General features: G+C 33.7%; 2 protein-coding genes across 8 annotated transcripts in view; one reads left to right on the top strand and one right to left on the bottom strand.

Annotated features, from left to right (window-relative positions):
- Positions 1 to 6,929, top strand: part of LOC115996496 (CMP-sialic acid transporter 4-like) — a 10,667-nt gene extending 3,738 nt beyond the window's left edge. For all 5 annotated transcript variants that reach the window (XM_031235752.1, XM_031235754.1, XM_031235753.1 and 2 more), the window contains 12 exons: positions 355 to 432; positions 1,139 to 1,183; positions 1,507 to 1,566; positions 1,723 to 1,845; positions 2,717 to 2,794; positions 3,227 to 3,296; positions 4,354 to 4,461; positions 4,977 to 5,110; positions 5,286 to 5,365; positions 6,096 to 6,144; positions 6,244 to 6,306; positions 6,573 to 6,929. In XM_031235752.1, coding sequence (XP_031091612.1) covers positions 355 to 432; positions 1,139 to 1,183; positions 1,507 to 1,566; positions 1,723 to 1,845; positions 2,717 to 2,794; positions 3,227 to 3,296; positions 4,354 to 4,461; positions 4,977 to 5,110; positions 5,286 to 5,365; positions 6,096 to 6,144; positions 6,244 to 6,294 — 876 coding nt within the window. In that variant the 3' untranslated portion in view covers positions 6,295 to 6,306; positions 6,573 to 6,929. The remainder of the gene's footprint in view (positions 1 to 354; positions 433 to 1,138; positions 1,184 to 1,506; positions 1,567 to 1,722; positions 1,846 to 2,716; positions 2,795 to 3,226; positions 3,297 to 4,353; positions 4,462 to 4,976; positions 5,111 to 5,285; positions 5,366 to 6,095; positions 6,145 to 6,243; positions 6,307 to 6,572) is intronic.
- Positions 6,930 to 11,038: 4,109 nt separating this feature from the next.
- LOC115996488 (putative metallophosphoesterase At3g03305) lies at positions 11,039 to 17,093 on the bottom strand. Of its 3 annotated transcripts, XR_004093634.1 has the most exons (5): positions 16,682 to 17,093; positions 15,317 to 15,558; positions 13,231 to 14,778; positions 12,374 to 12,592; positions 11,039 to 11,057 (listed from the first exon to the last, which is right to left on the bottom strand). XR_004093634.1 is itself a non-coding variant. In XM_031235740.1 (4 exons), the coding sequence occupies exons 1-4, from the start codon at positions 16,995 to 16,997 to the stop codon at positions 12,476 to 12,478; spliced, it is 2,223 nt and encodes a 740-aa protein (XP_031091600.1). In that variant the 5' UTR covers positions 16,998 to 17,093; the 3' UTR covers positions 12,339 to 12,475. The 3 variants fall into 3 exon arrangements, 2 of the variants coding, with proteins under 2 accessions (XP_031091600.1, XP_031091601.1); XM_031235740.1 differs by lacking the exon at positions 11,039 to 11,057 and having other exon boundaries at positions 12,339 to 12,592; XM_031235741.1 differs by lacking the exon at positions 11,039 to 11,057 and having other exon boundaries at positions 12,339 to 12,592; positions 15,317 to 15,569; positions 16,682 to 16,812.
- Positions 17,094 to 18,047: the final 954 nt, after the last annotated feature.

Here is an 18,047-nt window from a genome sequence, read left to right as displayed (position 1 = left end):
TTTTTTTTTTTTTTTTTTTTTGGCACTATCTAAAAGCATGGTGAACTTTTATTGTTTAACATTCTGTGTTCATCATTAATGGTTGTTGGAATGTTAAGCTGGAGATCTGTGACATATCAATTACTATTGATGATTAGTTGTTGCATCTAGACTCTAGAGGCTAATGTTTACCTGTGGCTTTGTTCTGAGTGGGCATCAATTTTGAAGTTAAAGCTATGACTTTTCCTTTTTAAAAACTTTCCAAAGTCTCCTTTCTGTATAGCTAGCTTAGTAGTAAGATACTTGGATATTTTGGGTAAAATTTTCAGTGGTACTTGTGGAAAAAATAATACAGTTTCCTCTATATGACTGTAGGCAGCTCGCAACAATGCTCTTCTAGCAGTTCCAGCTCTACTTTACGCTATTAATAACTATCTGAAATTCATTATGCAGGTATGTTTAAAATTCTTTCTTGGACATCTGTAGGGTGAAATGAAAGGGTCCTGGCAACCCAGTTGCTGAGTTTCTTTTCATTCACAAGTTACAATTGCCATGCTGACTTTCCTGTAGAAATTTTACTTTGATGTGGCCGGTCTTATGTGTAACTAGTTAATGTTAGTAAAGTGTGTAAGCATATGTTATAAGCTCCCATCACAGGCTCAAGAATAAAGGAAATAACGAAAGAACAGCTGCTGAACAAGAAAGTAGAGATGGGTTTGCTTGAGATCCAAACTCACTTATTCCCAGGATTGAGATTAAATTTCTGCCTGTCTATTGTTCCAAATAATTCAATCTTTTATAGGAGCTGATTACAAGGAATCCTAGGTTAATAGTAATTGATAAACTATTCTAATTACCAACTAATATAAAGTGAAAGACACAATACAGCTTGTTTAATCCAAATACAACGAGGCAACTAGCTCATTTAATTGTCCACTTCCATGTCTACTTCTGCGCATTTTGCTCTTCTTTTTCTGTGATATTCATGCCCCCAGAATGCATATTAGCATAGATTACACTAGCTCTTGCTTCAACTAATAAACTACTCCTTTTCTATCGATTGGTTATTCTTTTATTTAATCTCAAAATAGTTAAACTGTGATTTGAGGATTAAATTCTCATCTGGCACCTTTGTATTATGTATCCATTTTTTGTGCAGCTATATTTTGACCCTGCAACCGTTAAAATGCTGAGTAATCTGAAGGTATTTTAATGCTTTATGTTTGTTGGGAAACTTTGTGAGATTGCTTTTCATTATTCTCATTGGATGCCAGTTTCTATTCTATCATGTTGCTTCGGCAATCTTGTAAAACAATAATGCTTCTTTGCTTCTTCTTTTTCAGTTGTTTAAATAAAGTAGGTCCATAGTTTATATTTTTGTTTCGCTTAGACTCTTCCTTTGATGCTGTAATGTCTCAATCATGGTTTACATTTGAGGATGCTATATTTTTGCATTATGTAATCTAGATTTTTCTCATCAAGGATGGTTATGTATTAGATTGTTCTGATAACTAGTCAAACTTGCAGGTTTTGGTTATAGCAGTTTTGTTAAAGATAGTCATGAGACGACGCTTTTCCATAATTCAGGTGAGTTATGCAAGCCATGTATATTTGGTCCGCTTATGGGGAGTGATGGTAATTTGCATTCATGATAGATTATGAAGCACTCTGCCCTCTATGTTTCTATGTTAACTTGCTACCAGCTCTTGATTTTATACTTGCCTTTGTACATCTTTGCAACAGTGGGAAGCCCTTGCACTTTTGCTTATTGGGATTAGTGTGAATCAGCTTCGGTCTCTGCCAGCCGGCACTACAGCTTTAGGTCTTCCGGTGGCAACAGGAGCATACCTTTATACACTGATTTTTGTAAGCATATTCTTATCTTTTTTTTTTTTTGAAAATTATTCTTATCTTTTTAGTTCTGAAGCTTCTGTATCTTAATTTCAGCCTGTGAGCAAGAACATATGATTCCAATGTTGCATACTTTTGTCTTTCTGTTGTTACTCTCTTATTGTCCATGTATAGTGATTGCTAGACAGGCACTTTTCATGCCAACTTGCATCATGTCTCAAAGTTTTGTATTCCTATTTTGTAAAGGAGTAAGGTTATAGACAGTTTTTCTTTAAAGAAATACATCCACTCGTAATTAGAGGGGGTATTTGAACACCCAGATGGGAAGCTTTTTGAAGTTAATTGTTGAATATCTGCTTCAAGGATATGCTTTCAAGTAATTAATAGACAACTGATGTATGGTATGCACGGCCTTATTTTGTGAATAAAATTATTACTAAACTTCTCATTTCTCAACAACAGATAGGCACCATTATTTTCCTTGAAAAACCAGAATGGACGAGCATGGGGATTGGACACTTGTCCAAAGAGTATCACTATCACATGCATAAAGTTTGTTGTTTCTTTGCTGAATTATATTCTTTTTTATGATTGCATAATATAATGCAAAAGTTTCATTTTCCAAATATAAAGCACACATTCTGTTTTCTGCTAATCATTAACGTGCCCTTTTTGCTCGACATTACTCTTTTCTAAATTTTATATCTTTCCTTTCAATAAAAGCTTATATTTGGAAAATGAAACTTTTGCATTATATTATGCAATTTAGAAAAGATATAACGTGCCCTTTTTGCTCGACATTACTCTTTTCTAAATTTTATATCTTTCCTTTCAATAAAAGCTTTAGCCAAATTGAGTGGGTACTGAAATAATGTAATAATTCCAGGTTACTGTTCCATCGTTGGCTTCAGTTTACAATGAGTATGCTTTGAAGAGCCAGTTTGACACGAGCATATATCTTCAGGTGCAATTTGATTTTCTGTATTCTTATTCCGTGCCTTTTGTTTGGTGGGAGGAATCAGCAAAGGGAGTTTCTGTTATAGTACAAGTGTACAACTGCTTTATGGGATCATTACTGTATAATTCCATCAGATACATCACTCAATGTAGCATAGTTAGACCTCTCGTTGAGACCTTTGAGTGCATGATAATATGCATGTGCTCCATCATTTGAGTTTAGAGCCATTTAAAAGATCTCAGGAAAATAATATTTATGCAGTCTTGGTACTTTTGCTTCCTGTAATCACAAACTATTTTCTTTGTTCTTCCAATTTTCTTTTCATTTTTGTAGTCATGAGATGTTGCTAATCAACACTCTTACTGAGTTTTTCGAGATTGGTGTGTCATTCAGATACTTTTTACATGCTGCAGTAAAGAGTTTTATTTCTTCCTGCAGAATTTATTTTTGTATGGCTATGGTGCATTCTTCAATTTCCTTGGTATACTTGGAACTGCCCTTTTCAAAGGTATAGATGATAAATTTTTCATCACAAAGTTCTATTGAAAGTGCATTCTAGCATCATACTATGTTTATAGTAATGATAAATTTGTGATTAGATCCTTCAGCTTAAGAAACCGAATTTAAATTGTTGATTTCCCTTAATTCATTTTAAACATAAATGAAGCTTTGATATCTCTTTCTTTTCTCCGCCTCTCTGAATTTGTGCCTGACCTGAAAATTAAAGAGGATGCATTCATTTCTCCATTCTGTATATAATAGCTGCATAGGTTAGCGTAGCTATAAATTGAGAGTGAAACAAGTTATAGATTCTTTCAACATTCTTATCATCCATTTGGGGATTTTGGTCTTGCAAACAAATGAGGCTAAAGAGAAGGCTCTAAAATGGGACCATAAATATAAATGGGAAATGTTTGTACAAGTGAAAGTTATGGAAACTTGTTATAAGGTCCAAGTTCATCATGGGAAAAGGAGAGCCACAAGTGGAGAGCATCACCTACCAAGTGACCTACTTAAAGATAGGTAATATTGCAACGTTGGTCCCAACTATTGCACTGTATCCATCTTGATTTAGGCAAATCAGTTTGTTTTTGTTTTGTTTTATGTTTTTTTTTGTTTTTTTTTGTTTTTTTGTTTTTTTGTTTTTTTTTTTTGTTTTTTTTGTTTTTGTTTTTTTACATCTATTGTTTACAGAGTCTTTGTCCACTTCAAAGTTCAAGCTACCCTACCCTCTTTGATCAGTCCGCTTACCAGCTCATCAAACTTTGTTCCTAAAGAGAACCTTTCAAGCAACCTCTCAACCTCAACCTCAAGCTCATCAAACTCATCCTGAGTTTTTGCTATAGGTCTTTTGAGGCCTGCCCTTATTACTAACTTTAATTCTGCTCTTAGGTTGTTTCAATGTCTTGAAACACAGGTTTTCTTATGGATTTTTCAAGTCCTAACACTTGTTTGAGGCTCCAGCATTGATACATGATTCTACTTAGGTTATTTGGTACATTCAAACACATGCATACAGTTTCTTGCTCCATATGTTGCTCAATGGTGGCTAAAATGTTCTCTAGGGCCTGATAGCTTGGATATCTTACAAGGACACTCGAGGGCCACTATGCTTTTAATCTGCAATAACGCTGCACAAGGGATCTTGTCCTCTTTCTTCTTCAAATATGCAGGTAACCATTTTCTAGACATATTCAGTATCCATTGAAGTTGAGATATCTGTCATCACATTCATTCATAAATAAATCTTGTAGATCCTTTTTTACTGCCTGTAGAAGTTTGAATCCATAGGTACTGATTGCTATGATTCCATGAATGAGATTATCTGAATTTTTGCTTTCTCCAACCTTTATTCTGCCTTCTAGAATATTTTCACGAACAGTTTCTATCTCAACTTTTTAAAAAATTGGGTTTGGGTTATTCTGAATATTGTAATGGGTCTTTCTTGTTAGTGCATGTCTATGTACTTGGCTTGCAACCCCCTTGGTGCTTTTCAATATTTCTTATTAAAAAAATACCCCAATTTTTCATTCATCGCATAGGCTGTTTATGAATACTTTTAGGTAGAAAATATTTTCTTGAAATTTCTCACATGAAAGCGGTAATCCTTGGCATTTTTACTTGGGTATGACCTCCCATGCTTATTGAATCTCATTAATGTCTTTTATATATTTATTTTTTCATGTAGATACAATCCTGAAGAAGTATTCATCAACTGTTGCCACAATTTTTACTGGAATAGCATCTGCCTTATTATTTGGCCATACCTTGACTATGAATTTTATCTTAGGAATCTCTATTGTGTTTATCTCAATGCACCAGGTAATCAGTAGAAGGTTTTACTTTTCTAGTCCCCTGAATGTCAATTCTTGCTACATTTTCAAAAAGTCTTGAAGACAAGAAAATGTTTACCTCAGCACTCTTTTTTGAATTTTTATAGCCTCCTCCCAGGAAATTTCTGAATTTATGTTATCTAAAGTTAACGTTATTTCTTCAGTTCTTTTCATCATTATCAAAGGCCAAGGATGAGAACAAAAATGGTGATCTGCAAATCATAGATGCACAGAAAGACTTCAGGTATCCATTCTCTGCCTCCTTTTTTATTTTTATTTCCAGCATTCTTTTTATGATGTGAATCATGGTCTGTGATCCTAATGGGATATTATACACATGTTAAGCTTCTTGATGAACAACCTGGGGGGTGTGGTTGAGTGGAAGGGATTCATCCATCCTTAACCAAATGTCAAGGGTTAGATCCTTGGCTTTGGGTATGGAGCAGGCTTAAATCTCCAGGCTAGCTGTCCCATCCATTAGAGGTGTCGACAATTCGACGAGGGGATTAGTCACTTGCCTTGTGTCGCTGTGTCAAGTTACTAACGTATCCATACTATATGCTGCTTTGTGTTTGAAAGAGCTTTAAATGAAGATCTTTCAGCTTAAGAATTAAAATAATTCTTTGCATAGGCTTCATATCAAAGACCATATATTGGGCTGCATACTAAATTGGAAAACTAAAGATGGAGGAATAGTTATACCATGGACCCGTCACAATTTACATAATGAATGTTTACAATTCAAATTGTAGTATGTAAATTGTGAACAATTCAGTATATAAATTGTGAACATTCAGTATGTAAAATGTGTATTTTGGACCCGGGTCCACCTTGCAAAGTGGACCCAGGTCCACAGAATAATTTGCCTAGATGGAGAGCTAATAATGAAATGTGCAATTTTTTTTTTGATTGCCTTTGCTAAGTAAGATACTGCATTCATTAACTGGGATAAACTGTTCCATTCTTTACTGCAGGTCAAAGGATTCATCCTTTTTAAACATGACTGCTGGAGCACATGAAGATGTGAGACTATATTTTTATACACCTAAAGTCTTCTTCTAGTATTCTATATTTTTATGCGTGCTCTTTATTTCCCTGACACATTTTGCTGCTATCGTTCAGACTAGCCATCTCGTTGGACCTGATGAGAGAGCACCGCTTCTTCCACGCTGAAGTTATTATTGGGTAAACACATCTTTCCTTTCCAGAATGATTTGTACCCTCATGGATATGATCTCAAATCTTGCATTTATCCTTTTGCGGGCACTTACCTGGCTCTGATGAATGAATGTTTAGTGAAGTAGCCATTGCAATTTAGCGTAAATATAAAATATGGATTATTTGCAAACTTCACCCCATCCAAACTAGATTCATTAGGAATTTATTCAAATCTTATCAATCTTTTAGATCAATGCATTATGAGATTTTCTTTTGAACTGAAATTGTTGCAGGTTATATCATCAGTGAAATTCTTTGGCTGGTCAGTTACAGGCAATTCACTGACCTGAAAAAAAAAAAAATACAGGCAATTCTAACCATTTTCATGATGTTTTGTAAACAATACGTAATGAACAAACGATTCTTTTATTCCCTCCAGAAAGGATGCTGTATCTTTCTGTGAGAGTGCAGAGATGAGGATTTTGAAGCGTTTAGGTGCTGGAGATATAGAAATCCAGTGAATTATAACATGGAGTTGTAGAATACTGTATTATTTCCATTTACATGAAACTAGCTTATACATTTGCTGTAAACTCAACAACAGTATTTACCATCTAAATATGATATTGCAATTTCCTTCTTGTGCTTAAGATGTTTTCTTTCATATTGTCTCCAAATTTGATCACATTGTCTCTATGCTATAGATGTTGGCAAATTATGCTATGGAGGGTGTAAGGTGGACTTAAGTCTATATTCACAATTTTAAAATTTTATGTTCACAATTTTAGAATTCTATGTTCACAATTTTAGATTTCAATATACAAAATTACATTACTCAATATTCACAATTTGTGAACTCTATAGTTAGGAATCTATACAAAATTGTATTATAGAATCTTATTAAAACTTCAATATTCTAATTTTAAGTTAGGAATCTATACAAAATTGTATTATAGAATTCTATTAAGACTTCAAATATTCTAATTTTTTCTTTAAATATTCTAATTTTAAGTTAGGAATCTATACATAATTGTATTATAGAATCCAACTTCAATATTTTCTAATGTAATTATAATTATAATAGAAAATGGAAACTGAAGGATAATTTACAAAAACAAATCTATACATATAAGTATTTGGTTATAATTGTATATTGTGATTATTAAGAAACAAATTGTCAATTTGTTTGAAAACCGCAATAAAGAAACAAATTGTCTAAAGAATTTGAAGTTAAACTTCCGTTATATTTGACGGAAAAAATTTGGTAAAAGTATAAATGATTAGGATATATTAGGAATTTAATTTGAGATTGCACAATAAGAAGAACACAAAGTACAATATGTTATAGCAGACTATTACACCAACATTTTTTTAGTTCCAGTTAGGAGTCTAACATTATTGACTCTTATAATAATTGTAGATATTATTGATAATTTTCTTACAAAAATATATTTTTATAAATCATTAATAAATTAATGCATTGTAAAAAAAATAAAAATAAAATTAAATGTTGATTGTCATAAAAATAGAGTATATTATACATAAATAGAGTATAATTTTCTTTATCTCTTTCTGCACCAAACAATGGATATCAGCCGCTATTGAATCAAGAGTATTAGATAATTTATTGAACACATTATATCGTTTTGTTTCCTCAGTTGAACTACTATTTCCTTCATATTCAGTTCTATTTTTTTTCTCTTATAATACTTTGTTGAACTTGCTTCTACATTTATCTCTTGAGATGCTGATGAAGTATATTGTGGTATTCGTGGATCTTGAGAATTATGATGCATAAGCTCAGAAAAATGGTTAAAACGATTCTTGAACCATTTCAATCTGCTTTGGTATTGTGCATATGATCTTTGCACAAAGCTTTTCATTGAGAGCAGGAAGTATCATCTTTTCCACAGTTAACTTGCTTAAACCTTCCACTACTATCACGCCATCCATTCAATGCGATAAAAAATCTTGATTAAATATTGTCTGACTTTTAAAGACTCCTTAAAAGTTTAAATTAAATACCTACAAACTTTTAAAGTTCATAAAAGTCATTAAAAGTCTATGAGAGTCAAGATTGAATACACCTCCCTTAATTAACTTTTGTAGAGTTCTTGTAGACTTTCCTAGAATCTTTTAAGCTTTCATTAACTTTGTAAGAGTCTATAAATATTCGTAAAACAAATATTTATAGACTTTTAAAACTTTTTCAATATTTATAGACTTTTAAAACTTTTTCATATTAAAAAGTCTATAAATGTTTGTCCTAAGGATATAGACTCTTACAAAGTTGATGAAAGCTTAAAAGATTCTAGGAAAGTTTACAAGAACTCTACAAAAGTCAATTAAAATTCATCACTTTAAAAGTCTTTGAAAGTCTTTAAAAGTCTTTGATTGAATACACCCCCTAAGGTTCCCGCGAGACTCCAACTAATTCCAGCGATGTTCCGACGACTGACGACTAACAAACAGTCATCGGTAGTCTTTGAAAAAGGCGACCAACGGATAGGGCGACAAAATGGTCACCTTCTCGTCTTCTTTGATGGAGAAGGAAACCAATGGTTGCCTTTTCTACTTCACCTTCTTCAAAGGCTATCGCCGATCATTTCTCAACTACCGATCATCGAGTTTAGTCGTCGAAGCATCGCCAGTATTAGTCATAGTCTTGCGGAACCCTAGCGACCTGCTATTACAGATCAATAACCAGTTCTTGGGTGTTGATGCATGAAAATAGCTTGTTGATGAGTTTAACTACAACTTTTAAAAGTTTAGGAGTCTAATTGAATTTTCATATAAAATTTAGGGCTTATTTGATCTTTTTTCCTATTTTTTGTTATTACAAAACTAGAGATATGTGAAGTTTGTTGTTAATGATTTAAAACACTAAAATATAATCTTCCAAAATTTGTAACACTAATCCTAAGGTGTTGTATATATTTTTGGGTATTAAGGCAAAAACCTAACTTTTTTTTTTTGAATACTATTGACTCTATTAGTCTATTACACTGTAGTATCTGTTCATACAGATATGAAGCATAAAAAGTCAACACCTCCACAGGGATCGAACTTGTGACCTCTCACTTGGGAACCATAACGCACTAAATATTTGTTACTACTGGCTAATTTGATACACAAATCTTGAAGTTGGAAGTAATGAAGACATTGATGAACTAATATTGGAAATTGTAGTTATAAATTTTTTTATTAAATTTAAGTATGATATTAATGACTAAAATTGCGAGTTGAATATTACATGTACTGTAAAATTCTTGTAAAACGAAAATGAGGTAGAAATTTTATTATTCGCACGGGTGCAAGAATGAGTGGGTATGCGGGGTAGGGATATATCCCCACCCCGGCCCACCCATTGCCATTCCTAAACTATACTAACACCTTTTTTTTTTTTGGAAAATAACCTATACTAACACTTGTGTGTGTGTGTGTTAAATTTGTGAATAGAAACCAAAACAAGTATCTTTGTCTTCTTGTGTACTCACTTCATCATCACTACTTTTGGTTTGTCAAATTTCTTTTTTTTTTTTTTTTTTTTTTATAAAGAAAACGGAAACATCATTAAGCAACCTGTCAAAGACTTAAGAGCACAACAATCATGATTGGAGGAACAAAAAAACAAACATTTTTAACAAACATAAAGGAAAAATGACACTTTTTCTCTTGAGTTATTCATGTATCTACATTTGCCCCACAATTATGTTAAAAGTGACGATTTTCCCCCCTATGATATTAAATTGACATTTTTACCCTTAAAATAACAATTTTATTTATTTTTCTTCTCCAACAAATTATTGTTTATTGTTTATATGTATGCATGACTACAATTCGATTCGAACCTAATCGGATACTATAACAATCATACCAAAATAGTATGGACGGTTCTGGTTACGATTCAGAACCCGAAAAAATAAAATAAAATAATTGTTGAATTTAGACTATTAAAAAAAAGAAATAGAATTTACAAAAATAAATAAATAAATAAATTTTCAGTATGATTGCTACAATATCCAGTTAGGTTTGAATCGAATTGTGGTCATGCATACATATAAGCAATAATTTGTTGAAGAAAAATAAATGAAACAGTTATTTTAAGGGCAAAAATGTCAATTTAACATCACAGAGGGAAAAATCGCCACTTTTAACATAACTGAGGGGACAAATGTGGATACATGAAAAACTCAAAGAAATAAATTGCTATATGCATATAACTCGGGAGAAAGTGTCATTTTCCCAACATAAAAAACCTCCCTAGCTAAAGTATAGACAACCCGATTCACAGACCATTTAACACGATTTCTCAAATTCTTTGAGCAGTTCTTCCAACTCATTTTCCTTTTCTTGCATGTGGCTATTTTTTGTACGAACAGGTTAAATAAAATCTGATACATATAGCATTTTCCATGAAAAAACTGTTAGATTTTCTTCATTGGATTACTCCTTTATTACATCTAGTGAAGTTTATTTTGTGGCACCATTTTATTTTGACCACATCTTCAAAGTCAGCCTAAGAGAGCTAGAAAAGATGAGAATAAATGCTTAACTCTGTTGATGAAGATCACTTTTAATATGATCAATTCCTTGTAAAACAGGTTTTGGCAACATCACTTTATTTGGTTACCAATCACCAGAAAGGTGTTGGATAAGTTAAGTCTGTCATGAAATAAAAGAAATAATGTTTGCTTTGTTTTGGTAGTCCCAGTAACTGTAAAATGATATCCAGGGCAATCATTCCAATCAAGATTTGTCAAATAAATATTTTGAATCTTTATATAGGTAATGAATGTATATATGAAACCGTTCCCAGCAGTATTATAAAAACTGTAAAACNTTTTTTTTTTTTTTTTTTTTTTTTTATAAAGAAAACGGAAACATCATTAAGCAACCTGTCAAAGACTTAAGAGCACAACAATCATGATTGGAGGAACAAAAAAACAAACATTTTTAACAAACATAAAGGAAAAATGACACTTTTTCTCTTGAGTTATTCATGTATCTACATTTGCCCCACAATTATGTTAAAAGTGACGATTTTCCCCCCTATGATATTAAATTGACATTTTTACCCTTAAAATAACAATTTTATTTATTTTTCTTCTCCAACAAATTATTGTTTATTGTTTATATGTATGCATGACTACAATTCGATTCGAACCTAATCGGATACTATAACAATCATACCAAAATAGTATGGACGGTTCTGGTTACGATTCAGAACCCGAAAAAATAAAATAAAATAATTGTTGAATTTAGACTATTAAAAAAAAGAAATAGAATTTACAAAAATAAATAAATAAATAAATTTTCAGTATGATTGCTACAATATCCAGTTAGGTTTGAATCGAATTGTGGTCATGCATACATATAAGCAATAATTTGTTGAAGAAAAATAAATGAAACAGTTATTTTAAGGGCAAAAATGTCAATTTAACATCACAGAGGGAAAAATCGCCACTTTTAACATAACTGAGGGGACAAATGTGGATACATGAAAAACTCAAAGAAATAAATTGCTATATGCATATAACTCGGGAGAAAGTGTCATTTTCCCAACATAAAAAACCTCCCTAGCTAAAGTATAGACAACCCGATTCACAGACCATTTAACACGATTTCTCAAATTCTTTGAGCAGTTCTTCCAACTCATTTTCCTTTTCTTGCATGTGGCTATTTTTTGTACGAACAGGTTAAATAAAATCTGATACATATAGCATTTTCCATGAAAAAACTGTTAGATTTTCTTCATTGGATTACTCCTTTATTACATCTAGTGAAGTTTATTTTGTGGCACCATTTTATTTTGACCACATCTTCAAAGTCAGCCTAAGAGAGCTAGAAAAGATGAGAATAAATGCTTAACTCTGTTGATGAAGATCACTTTTAATATGATCAATTCCTTGTAAAACAGGTTTTGGCAACATCACTTTATTTGGTTACCAATCACCAGAAAGGTGTTGGATAAGTTAAGTCTGTCATGAAATAAAAGAAATAATGTTTGCTTTGTTTTGGTAGTCCCAGTAACTGTAAAATGATATCCAGGGCAATCATTCCAATCAAGATTTGTCAAATAAATATTTTGAATCTTTATATAGGTAATGAATGTATATATGAAACCGTTCCCAGCAGTATTATAAAAACTGTAAAACACAACAATGACAAACCTTTTAGTTACGCGGGATGCCACTCAAATTCTGCTGGTTTTGTGGATTGTGTAAACCAACAACAGCGGGACTGCCAGGCTATAAACTGGGAAATGGATAAATGGGTTCATCTCATACGCTTTACAAAGAGCTCTGCAATTCTGCATAAAAGAATGAGTATATAAATAATCCAGGTAAATTAGGCACTTGTTTTCACTCAAAGTCGACCCATAAAACACATGGAAGAAAAATGCAGGGAGTAGAATATCGTGGTGCATCTAAGAGTTAGAAAAGCAAAGTGGAGGGGGTTGTTTGGAAGACAACTCCTACTTTCTGCATATGTAATAGACTATTTACCTTCTTCTGCTATCCAAAAGCTAAGCAATTGAAAACCAAGTTTGATAATAATAACAATCTCTTTTAGTTTGTGCTCCAATGAGAAAGTTAATGCAGCCATCTCTTTATTAAAAAAGGGATCTTTAAGCATTTTAACTTACACTCCCCTCCCCCAAAATTCTAGATCATGTAACTCTACCATCCAACCATTAGTTTTGGTAGAATTTAAACAGAAAACATTTACAGCTAAAAATGAAAATGGATATTACTCCATTTTTATATCCTAAAATTTCAAAACAAATCTGACTAGAATCTCAAGTATATTGACATTAGACTTCAATAGGATGGTACTCAACTCAATTGAACCTTGATGCCAATCTAGCTGGGATCAGACAAACATATCCTTAATTAAAAAGAGAAAGCAAAGTTCAAAGGCCTCAAATAAATTAGGATGAAAACTTACCATAAAATGCTTCCAACATATTGCCAAACAAATCAGCACTAGAGCTTTCCTAATCCATCGCATACGGAGAAGTATCGAGGTATAATTTCTTCCACAAGTAGATGAAAAAGAAATCTTATTCTCAGAATCATCTTTTTTCCCAGAAAGTGCACGCAAATAGTCTCGGTATATTCCTCTTTCAGCTGCACATGCTATAATCACAAACAGTGCAGGCAAAATGACAAAATAAAGATGAGGAAGAACAACCACCATTATATCTGGAAACCCAACAAACTTGAGCTTTTCACTTGTATTGAATCTGAATGCCCAACCTCGAAATGTCATGTATCCCCTTTCTCCTTCCATGAGAACTTGGCCGCAAAGCCAAGGGCATAATATGAGGTAAAACAAGTAACCAACCATACAGTACCACACCCATGGAACACTGTATAGCTCCATTAGAATCCATGTTATGTAACTTGATAAACCCTTGTTGGAAATGAATGTCCTATAACTATATTGTTTTCTAGAAAACAAGAAGATGGCTTTCGGAATAAGAAGAATGGATAGGGTAAACAAGTAAAAGGACCAGAAGATTGGGTAATATAAAACATCCCATTGACAACCCATAACAAAAAATTCTTTCCAATTCCATGGGAGCCTAGCACGTTGACCAACAATGGAAAAGGGTCGTAGTTCAGTCAAAGTTGATCTCCCACTAATATCAACTGTTTCAATTTGCAACAAGAATCGTTCAGGTGATGGATCTTCAAAAGCTTTAAAATTCCAGGGGCAAGTATAAAGGTCCCCTCTAGATAAGCCATTCCCATTTTTCTTCATAGGAGCTTCTATTACAACAATGAGCTTACCAGGCCTTGAGTCATAGATTCTGGCCACAACAGATACAATTGGAGTAGAAGAAAACACAAGAACTCTGATATTACTGTAAAATGTAGGATCCACAGGCTGAGATTCATTCTTCTGAAATGACTTATCCAAAATAAAGCGAGAGTCAAGTGGAAATGTAGGCAATATAATAGTTTTTTTTGCCCCCAATCTGAAGTCAATATCTACAAATGAAATCCAACCTCTATCAATGGCCAAAATACGCATAGCTCTACTCTTCCTCCAATCACCCATTTCCCACTCCCAAAATTCTTTAGTGCCCGTTAGAGAAAAATCTTTAGGTCTTTCAACAGGTAATCCATGTCCATTCAACTGAAAGTACTGCTGGGAGTACAAGGGATGGTGATTCGATTGATGATGCCGTTTTAAATTTTTTCCAAACCTTGTGTGCAGATGCCCACACAAGTAAGCTGACAAGGAGTGTGTCAGAAACACGTCCTTTAGAGTCCTTCTAGAATAAGCTGCTGCAGAAAAGGAGAGTGGAAAGTGCCCAAGTGAAATCTTGACAATAGGTTTTGCAAGTAGAGGATCCAATTGTGATAGTTCAGAGCTTATATCAGATAACAACTGGTCAGTTGGATGACCAAATAAATTAGTTGGACCCCGTAATCCTAAAGATGTGGTGCTGTCAAACTCAACAAAAAGTAGATTGCGTGTGCCAGTCTGAATGACAACCATGCATTAAACAATTAGAAAATACTGAAAGGACTTCTTGCTATAATTATTTCCAGAAGCCATCAAACAAGAAAATCACAAAATGAATTTATTAACATTTGAGAGAGCAACTTAAACCAGAAAATTAATAAGCAGAACCAATAAAGAATACAGAAGTGACAGCAAAAATATTTTTCTTTAGAAGGTGTGTATTATTTTTAGAGTTTTGGAATTTATAGATTTAAGAATGGGCATTTACCAACTTCTCCCACACTTCAATAGAAAGAAAACTGCCCAAGGTAATGGAAAATACAAATGCTTGATAATCTCTTGCATTCATCTTTGAAGCTGGATATGAACATGAATAATGATGACAATAGCAATAATACAAAGAAGAATATTGGTGGTGTTAAAGATAACTAGCATTTCCTCTCCTTTAATTTTTTTTTTTTTTTTATAATTATCATTCTTTTTTATGTTTTTCTTTTTTGGTTTCATTAGAGAGGTTTAAAACAGCAGAAACTGACAGTTAAAAAGTATGGCATACCTGCACAGTGACACTGTTAACTGATCCATTTCTTCCCATCTGCCCATTGATGCTATATTTAGAGTAAAAATCAAATGAACCACCGGTGTCTGGCACACCAAAATTATCATGGTTTCCTCTGAGATCATAAAAAGTGCTCCCTTTCAGCCCACTCCTTTTAATGACATCTTCCATCACTTTCTGATATTCTACCCATTCCGCTTCATCTTGCTTCATTGTTAGTAAATCCTTGCTTTTCCCATCTGGTAGAAATCTAGAAAAATTAAGAATATTTGACACAATGGTAGTTTGAAATAATAAGTAATGATCCATGCATTCATTTTATTGGGTGCATAGGAGAATACGCAAACCAAAGTAATATATAAGAGACTATGTGAGGTTTTCCTTCCAGTTGGTTTTACATATTCTGCAATGCACCTGTTAACCTGGAGCCATGTAAAGGGCCAACAACTATGGCCTTGTCAAGGCGTCAAGCAATATGTTATGTGTCTACAGCCAGAATGAATTGAATACGATAATGTTAGGAATGCCATAAACTGAAAGTGGAAATGCACAAGCTTTCTAATGATAGCCAGCGGCTAGCAAACCAAATAACCAGTATATATACTTCAAAAAAGCACTAAAAAGCTTCAACTTTACACGACAATAGGCCTTCTGTCATGGTCACCTCGGTGTACTTCTGACAATATGCACTCACATAGACAGACATCCCATGCTTGCATCTAATTTTTATGCATGCAGACAATGTAAGACAGACCAGATTCTACCTAGGTGGTTTGAAAATATGCCACCACAAAGCTGTAGGATCCTAGAGCTTTACCCAATAAAAAACTCTATAAACTCTATATAGCTTTTCATCATCAACAAGCCAATCAATATCAAACTGTCCAATTATCAAAATTCAAAGAGACGAAACCACACAACTCTCAAAGTTATTCGGAATCAAGAGGCCCTTTTTTTAAATACACCAAAGCTTCTCAAAGATCTTCTCCATCCTTGATGATTTTGTTCTTATGTTCTGAATCTCCGAAACGTGATAATGGAATACAATTAGTTTCTTTGATCTATAATGAGCCTAGTTTCCAAACTGACTCTCCAATTCATCCCTCCCCTTTTCCTATCCCTTCTCAGAAGCTCGCTTAATTGTTAAACCAAGAGAACAAGAAAACATTTCCCCCTCCCCATTCATGTTAGAAGTCAGTAGAAACCTGAGAATTCTGGAGCTCAATATTGAACTACTCAAAGCTTAAAAGCTTAACAAGAAGGCATTTTTATTAAATTTACAAACAGTGAATTAAAAAAGAGTAAAGTAAAAAAAAAAAAATTAAAGAAGACAAATAATTGGGATGAATGAAAGGTGGTTACCAGTAAGGTCGCCAGTGATGAAGACCAAGGAAGGGTTGACCATGGCTAGAGCAGGCCCCACGATGGCCTTGAAGTCAAGGGCTCTGTCGGGGTGGTGTACGCTAAAGTGGAGATCAGAGAGCTGAACAACCCACGCCACATCCTCCGGTCCACCCTCCAATTCTATCATCGCTCTCCTCACATTTCCATCTTCGTTTAGCGAAGCTCCTCCATCTGTTCGAGGCAATGCCAGTGTGAAGGGTGCCCTCCTAAACGGCGAGTTGAATACGAAGATGGTGAGCATTACGCACCAAATTGCTGTTATACCCCGCGCCATTTTCTCCTTCAAATTCCGGCGGTTCAGAATTCAGGTGCCGCAAACAAGGGCCACGGCGGAGGAGGACATGTGCACTCCAATAAATACGATACTCTATACACCTACTGCTCTATTCAAATACTCCGTAACTCCGTAAGTCCTTAGTCCGTACTATATATGGAGCACAACAACAACAACACTAATAATAATAACAACAACAACAACAACAATAATAGAGTGAGTGGTAGTTATTATAAAATTATTATACTTGTATCTCCATGGTAGGACATAAATCAAATATTTTATTTTAGAGTTCTACTACATGTACTTCCCATTTCTATTCCCTTACTTTTACTCCCTTATGGCAATTGATTATTTGTTATTTTTATCCAGTAAGTCCCAATAAAAATATCAACATCAAAATTTGTGAAAGGAGTAAAGTTAATAGTAGAATTTGGGAGTAGGAGTAGTATGTTCCTTTATTTTATACTAACATAGTTCACTGATTGTCTTGGATGGTTCAAACAAAAATAAATTATTTAGATCGTGGGACGATATTTTAGGCATAATCCTCAAAATATTTTAGGCATAATCCTCAAAATCTTTTAGACACAAGGAGAAGGAAAATTGGTGGAAGCTAAGCAATGATAAGGGATTGTGGAATGAAAATAAACAACTCAAGTGAATAATTGATAATGAAAGGAGGGCTGGGAATGAGGGAACATTTGATTCAATGCCAACGCTAAAGATTAAGGGGAGTCAAACTCAACTTCGGGTTCCAAGATTGCCAACACTTAAGATTAAGAGGAGTCAAACTCAACTTTGGGTTCCAAGATTGTCAACACCAGTTAAATGGACTAACACACCACTTTCGTGATCCAATGTTAGGTCGAATTGAAGAGCAAGAATTGTCTCACTTTCGTGATGCTACCAACCCCCTCAATGAAGCTCAAGAAATCTAGATCTCTAGAGTTCCCTACTTTCGTAGCGGAACCTAAGAGTTGCGAGATGGGTCTAGGAGAATGTTGACCCAACTTTCATCACGGTCAAATTCAAAACAAGATGAGTGTT

This window comes from Ipomoea triloba, chromosome 11, assembly GCF_003576645.1.
Source record: "Ipomoea triloba cultivar NCNSP0323 chromosome 11, ASM357664v1".
Taxonomy (NCBI): domain Eukaryota; kingdom Viridiplantae; phylum Streptophyta; class Magnoliopsida; order Solanales; family Convolvulaceae; genus Ipomoea; species Ipomoea triloba.
This window is presented reverse-complemented; position numbering and strand designations above follow the sequence as displayed.

Coding starts and splice junctions, on each gene's coding strand:
- LOC115996488 (XM_031235740.1), bottom strand. CDS start 16,997: ATGGCGCGGGGTATAACAGCAATTTGGTGCGTAATGCTCACCATCTTC. Junction 15,559..16,681: donor CATCACTGGCGACCTTACTG/GTAACCACCTTT, acceptor GATTTCTACCAG/ATGGGAAAAGCAAGGATTTA. Junction 14,779..15,316: donor TTAACAGTGTCACTGTGCAG/GTATGCCATACT, acceptor GTTGTCATTCAG/ACTGGCACACGCAATCTACT.